At 33.6% G+C, this 7,579-nt stretch overlaps 1 protein-coding gene across 1 annotated transcript; it reads right to left on the bottom strand.

Annotated features, from left to right (window-relative positions):
• Positions 1–652: 652 nt before the first annotated feature.
• Positions 653–1,561, bottom strand: LOC134255674 (uncharacterized). The gene has a single exon (XM_062738197.1). It carries the CDS (start codon positions 1,559–1,561, stop codon positions 653–655), a length of 909 nt encoding a protein of 302 aa, XP_062594181.1.
• Between the last annotated feature and the right edge of the window lie 6,018 nt (positions 1,562–7,579).

Raw genomic sequence — 7,579 nt, 5'->3', positions numbered from 1 at the left:
GGCTTAAAATTCATCGATATTTACATAGTCTTGCAATTTACCCACACGTGCATTAAAATCAACACGGGCATTAAAATCACCTTATAAACAGGTATAATCAGTGTTATGTGAGAGATTAAACAATTCTCTCTCCATTTCTAGAAAACAATCTTTTGATGCATATTTTGTATTTTCAGGGGGTATATATACAGCTCCAAATAATATGTCATTTGGTAGATTAAACAAACTTTTGGCAAGTGAAAACCAGTAAAAATATGGGCAACATGTATTATGTACAGTAAAAAATTTAACAAAATCTACTTTGACGGCTAAAACTACCCCGCCAGATTTAACCTTTGCTACATCAAATCTATTTTTCATGTAAGTATAATATCCTGGTATATTAATATCGTCAGTATTATCTGTTTTTGTTTCCGTGAAACACAAGATGTCATATTCCGAGATAAAATTTAAAAATTCAGGGTACTGTAGTTTACGCCTGAGCCCGCACACATTTAATGTCAGTAATTTTAGTCGGCTCGGAGACTGCTCTTCCTCGTGCCCCTAGCCGTCGCGATCTGGAGTTGACGTTTGGCGCGGTCTTTTGTTGGCCTGTCGGTCAGTGTTGATCCTGTTCTGCTTCCCCTGATTGGTCACGAATCGATAAGCCTGATCAGGCGGTGGAATGTAAACTTTGCCGTCTACGTATCAAGTGTCCCCGAACAAGTTTGACTTTTTTGTGATCCTTCCTGGCTTGTCGGATGACGGGATATAACTTCTTCCTTTTTTCTTCGATCTCTGGGGGGTATTGCTCATTGACCCAGATACGAGTGCCGCTTAACTTTTGGGGTGCACGTGTCCGTATGAACTCTCGGTCTTTAAAGAAAGAGAACTTAGCCACTATATTGCGGGGGAATTCGTTAAATTCGCTCCACTTCCCCATCCTATGGACTCTCTCAAACGAAATTTCGTAACCAGACTTGAATTTGCAATAAATAAATTCTTGTAACACTGCTTCGGTGTCTTCGTTTTTCTCTTCCCATATACCACTGAATATCAAGTTGTCCCTCATGGAGCGAGCTTTGAGATCAGTCATCGATTCCCGTAGGTTGACACTTGCCTCATTCAATGTATGTGTATCTTCCCTGGTCTTCTGATCTTGCTGACCTTTTCCCTCTCTGATTTCAACCAGCTTCATTCCGTTTTCACTTATCTGCTTCGTGTTGGATCCTACTGCGTCTTTTACTGAATCAAATAAATTGCCCAGAGAACACACGTTAGATTCTAGCTCTTTCTGATCATTTTTGATAGTCTTCATTTCTTCTGTCATCATTTGGACCTGGGAGGATACTGTGTTTACTGCTGTTTGGATTTCACCCATAGCTGAAATTTTCTTTTCAATTTCGGTCAACCGAACTTCCAAACAGTTATTTTTGGATTCCATATTTGTCAATTTGGAATTCATTTGGGTCAATAATGAATGTATTTCTACCAAAGTAATTTCGCTACCATCACACATTTGGGTGCCGTTGATCACACTATGGCTTTCAGTAAAGAGGTTTGCAGTATCTGTCATGGACATTTTTGTCACATACACTCACAACACATAGAGCTCTAACAACACATACGAGTGAGCTTTGTTCAGCGTCACACAAAGCGAAAATGTTTCTTTCTTAAAATCATCACAAATACTCACTACAAAGTTAATATTCTGGATGTAGAATGTTGTGAACGATAATAGTAACCATTGTATCTTTTTGTAGATCGAGAAAAAGATTTAAAACAAGTAATTTCAGTTTTTTGCGGGACCGATCTAGAACCCGACTTACCACCTCCTTGACCTTGACCTCCTTGTAACTTACATCGTTTTAGAAATTGTTGGTACGCAGAACATTTGCTTGAGTATCGATTGAACTGACAGAGATATACTGGGTGAAAATTGGTATATTGCTGCAAATTAAGTAAGGGAAGTTGATGATTGAAAAGTTAAAGTAATCATGTTTATCGTAAATCTGTTTTTTTTTTCAAATAAATATTAACGTATTTTCTAGTAGAAGATGCAAATATAAAATGGATGTGCCATACTCTGTGGTATTTTTTATTTTATATTTTCACTTTTTTTAAACAAATGTTGAATCATATGAATACAAAAATGTATACGTATGCTAATAACAGGGTGTAATTGGTACCAATAGAAAGTCGTATATTGTTGAACAGCACTCTTGAAGTTTTTCCTTCATAACTGTCAATATCTTAGTGAGGAGTAAAGAAAAAAATCTGGTAGAACATTTACTGGAACCATGTATGTTTCTCTGATTTTAAGGTTTTTTATGGAGTTTTGGTATTCAGTATGAATATGGTAATTCGGATTCATTTTGTTTTGAATATTAGAATATTATAAACTGATATATTGCATTACTTGTGACACGACCTTTCCAAATATACTGCGATTTTGACTTTTTTGAAATTTTTGAATATACTTAAAATTGGTCATAAAATTTGGATTCAAAAGTTCTTTCATACTAAACTTGTACAAATCCTGTCAAAGACCTTTCCTGATGTACCATGGGTTTTAACCCAGTGACCTTGACGTTTAACCTATATGTTGTTTACAATTTCAAGTACATGTATAATAAATGACCAAAGTTTGTGACTGATCTTAGTTCATAACTGACGCAATGCATAGCTAATTAATATTTTTTCTATAGAAAAACGCTTTTGTTAAAATGTCTGATTTCTATGAGGAAGTTCTTTTGGGAAACATCAACAACAGAATATTAAAAGATTGAGCTGTAAAGTAGATTATAAATATTGCATTAAAAAAAGGTTATGCAATCATTTTGATAGCAGTGAAACTCTGTAAAACACAAGCACATAGAATCATAGATATACCTCGATGGCATAATTTCTCAAGCCTGAAATTCAAACAAAGAGCATTGATCAAGTTATGGCGAACCGTTTTGAAATTTACATTTTTCAAAAAGGACATTTAAAGTGTTTTGAATGACTACCAAATTATACTGTCTTAAAATGATTAGATAACCCCCCGTTCACACAGAGCTGCGACTCTACGGCGATCATACCGATCAAGCCACGATCTGAATTTTTTTTTGGACCGGGGCAGATCGCAACCGATCGGCGTCTAAATAGAGCAGTTTGACAAATTATGGTCTTTGTTACGACCGTACTACGATGTCCCTACGTCAAAGGCGCTGCTAACATGCTTCTACTACGATGTTACGCAGACCGTTGCCGACAAGCGGCCGTGTTTACTGCGTTTACGCTACGCTGCCACTAAGACATTGAAGACCATACTACGACGCTACACAGACCTAGATGACTATACTGCGATGTCGCTACGGTGGTGCCGATCATATTACGTTTGCATTACGCTTCTAGTACGATTTTGGCGATGATGTAAATATATCTTGCAACCTCAGATTTTTGTAGTACGATTTTAGCGATGATGCATATCTTACGACTGCAGTTTGTTTTCGGCCTTTACCACATGGTTTAAGGACAATTTCAATTATAACTGTAACAAAATGTGAAAATGCTCAATTGTAAATGATCATCAAGTATAGTGTCCCCATTTATATGTAGTTTACAGATGATGATTGGTTAAATATCAGCGCTATAAGAACAAACTCCTGTCTGATAGGTCGTGATATGATCGGCGTAAGGTCATAGTAGGTCTTCGTAGGATCATCAGGAGCGTAGAAAGATCTTAGTGAGAACGTAGTACGAACGCAGAGGGAGCGTTGTATAAGCGTGCTTGGTAAGTTCCTACGCTCTTACGGCGCTTTTACTACGATCATTAAGATCTCTCTACAATGCTTCTGCACTGCTTGTACGATTACGGCGCTTCTACTACGCTCTTTTTACGACTTCACCCCGATTCTTGTTGGCCACGATCCCGCTACGCTTGTTTTGAACGTGTTCCATATAAGCGTGGTGAGAGCGTAGAGCTGTCCGATCATGAAGACCTTACTGACGACCTCACTACGTTTCTCCTGCGATTTGTCACGATCAACCACGTTTTCGGAAACGCTTTGATCGTAGTAAAAGCGGCGTCTATGTGTGAACGGGGGGTAAAGGCGGCGTGGACGAGCAATCACCAATTTTTTATCTGTGAGTACATATATTTTATGTCACGATTTGAAAAATCTTTTCAAATAAATAATGTACAGTAGTAAAAAAATCGTAAAAATGTTATTTTATTTAAAATCATTCAATTTATTAAAAGCATATAAATGACGTATATACAGACTCTGCTGATTTCCCGTTGTTTCATGTGCGGATTGCATGAAGAAATATTTAAAAATAAAAGTATTTACGACAAGCGATATTGGGTGATTCAGATCACTCTTCACCCCACGATTCTGATAATTAGTCAACGCCCAATGTCTTCAACTAAAGTTAAAACTTGTTCCAGTTTGATACACTATATTTTAAACCTTATCGTGTATTCAGCACGTAATAGTGATTTGAGTAAACTATGACTAGCTAATACAATTTTTGCATAAGATATCATTATAAGAATTGAGATAATCAACTTTTTTTTAAACAGAACTTTCTTCTTATTTCTTGTAAACGCACAAGAAAACCTTTTTCGCTCATTATATAAGCTTTTATGTCAGTAGATCAATGTCCTCATACGGGTTTTTAAATAAAGCCTCATAATTACTCTCAAATTTGCAGTTTGGTCTGATCTTCGAAGTGCTGGGCTTTAAATTTAAAGCAACTGTGCATTAAATATCACAATACATCTTGTAAACGTTATTTCTAAAGATATTTTTTTAAAAAAAAAAAGAACCATCGTATATATATTCCACAATAAAATTACTGAACCCCTCTGAGGTGATTGTTGCTTCAACGTATTCATTATTCAAAATCAATAAATTGTAGACTGCAATCAAAGACTTTCAGAATTAGTGGAATTTAGAATGTAGGAGCATTCTATAATGGATTTTTAAGGTAAGTTATTTTTATGAATTAAGTAAACATAGAGTGATTGACTTTAAACAATCTTAAAACTGAATTAAACTATTTTGATGAAAGTTTAATGTACCACATGATTATGAATAAATATTCGTGTAATTCAGAGGTGTTAAAGTCTTTTTTTTTCCTTCAATAAAATTATTTCAAATTGTTTTTATGCGTGTATTGTTCAGAAATTAATGGTTGTCGCGTAAATGTAACAATTCCTTACATTTGATAATACTACTCAGATTCAATTTCAATGGCATTTTATAGTTTCATTTTTTATTAAAAAAAAAAAAAAAAAAAAAAAAAACTAATTTATGATTTAGCTCCGCAAACATTATAATAAATCCCGTCCCTTCGCATTCATGGTACTGCTTTCTGGCTTGACTGAGGGGACTGCTAGGATTGCCGTGGGACTGCACTGGGACTGCTGCTTTAGCAATGGCAGAAAGCAGTCCCCGGGACTGCTCTGTGACTGCGTTCTGTCAGGTTGGGTCTGGTTGGCATTGTACATTTTTATTGAGGCAGGTTGTGAAGTATTAAAAGAGATATATCTCGTAAATAGTTTAAAAGTTGGTTCTTTTAAAGGATGAGCTGACTTACGGCCCCCGGTAAATAGACATAAAATTAAATGTCTAAACTTAACTCAATTTTTTTATGTAACTTATCGCTGATATAACTGTTAATATCTTAGTGAGGAGTAAAGAAAGATGCTTGATTGAACATTTACTGGAACCCTCTATGTATCTCTGTTTGTAAGGATTTTATGGACTTTTGGTATTCAATATGAATATGGTTATTTGGATTCATTTTGGTTGTTTGAAATATTAGAATATTGTAAACTGAGATATTGCCTTTCTTGTGACGGGGCCTTTCTAAATATACTACAATTTTGACATTTGATTCTCAAATTTGAACTCTTTTGCGAAATTTTTAAATTTACTTAAAATTGGTCATAAAATTTGGATTCAAAAGTTCTTTCCTATTGAAATTGTACGTAACCCGGGGAAAGACCCTTCCAAATGTACCATCAGTTTTAACCGAGTGACCTTGACGTTTGACCTATATGTAATTTACAATTTCAAGTACAGGTATAATAAATGACCTAATTCTGTGACTAATCTTAGTTCGTAACTGACGCAATGCATAGTTACTAATTTTTTCTACAGAAAAACGCTTTTTTAATCAAATGTCTTTGATTTATATGAGGAATAATTAGGGAAACAACTTCAACAGTATATTAAAAGATTGAGCTGTAAAGTAAATTATAAATACTGCATTAAAAAAAGGTTATGTGATCATTTATATAGTAATAAAACTCTGTATAACACAAGCACATAAAATCATGGATATACCTCGATGGCATAATTTCTCAACCTCAAGTTCAAACAAAGAGCATTGATCAAGTGATGGCGAAACGTTTTGAAATTTACATTATTCATAAAGGACATTTAGAGTTTTTTTAATGACTTCCAAATTTAGCTGTCTTAAAATGATCAGATAAAGGCGGCATGGACGAGCAAGCAACAAATTTTAATCTATCAGTAGGTATATTTTATTTCACGATAAAATCTTTTTAATTAAGGTAGGTCCGTACTTTTAAAATTTTCTGTCAAACTGATAATTTTTTATCTTGAATACCTACAATTACTCATGAACTAACTAAAACACACATAAAAGACATATCTTTGCAGGTTAATTTTCATACAACATGTCTCAGAGTACATACCTCTAAAAATTCATCAGCCAAAATTAAACATAAAGATGTGAGATATCATATTTTATTTAGCTATACACCTAATCATATCAAATATATATTAATACTTGTGGTAACAAAAAATATTCATTTGCCAGGAGAATATTTGAAATCTTTCCTGGGAAACATACACAAATTCATGCTGAATTTGTCCATGTCTTTAAGAATAAATCTCAAAATATCTTTATTTTTAATAATTCTCAAAATCTAGATTGTTTACATGCCATTTTTTTCTTTTAAATTGGTAAGAACTATATCTTAGGTTAACAAAAACACAAACTTTATTATGATTGACAAGAAAATTCAACAAAACAGCCCTTTGAACACGTATACCGCCATTTTTTGAATATCAAATTTTCAATCATTTTTGCAAAATTTAAAAAAGAATATATAATTTAGAAAGATGATACAGGCCTAAAATTTATAAGAATAGATATCGAGTTAGTTTGTTAAAAAAAATAAGAAAGCTTTAGGTTCATAAAGGCAATTAAGCATTTTGTGTTTGTGCATGTCCTAAAAACATTTTAATCTTACGGACATAGTGCAAAGTGGAAATTTCCATAAACAGTATATATTTAATGCTTTATTAGCAAATTGACATTATAATGAATGAATATATACTAACTAAATTATTTTCAAGCACCCAAAATATTTATTTCAATAAAAAAGTGATAATCAGAATTTTATATTGGTGTGTAAAAAAAAAAGCGGATCCGTAAAAGTATGGAACTTCCTTAAATAGTGTACAGTAATCAAAAATCGTAAAAATGTGTTTTATGAAAAATATTATATTTATTAAAAGCAAATAAATAAAGTGTATACAGATTCTGCTGATTTCCTGTTGTTTCGTGTACGGAA

The sequence above is a fragment of the Saccostrea cucullata genome, unplaced genomic scaffold (genome assembly GCF_032062105.1).
Source record: "Saccostrea cucullata isolate Sc308-1 unplaced genomic scaffold, CSIRO_AGI_Scuc_v1 ctg960, whole genome shotgun sequence".
Lineage (NCBI taxonomy): Eukaryota > Metazoa > Mollusca > Bivalvia > Ostreida > Ostreidae > Saccostrea > Saccostrea cuccullata.
The sequence above is the reverse complement of the archived record's forward strand: the minus strand, read 5'-3'. Positions and strand labels throughout refer to the sequence as shown.

Bases quoted from the DNA above. Each gene is read 5' to 3' on its own strand.
- LOC134255674 (XM_062738197.1), bottom strand. From the start codon at position 1,561: ATGTCCATGACAGATACTGCAAACCTCTTTACTGAAAGCCATAGTGTG.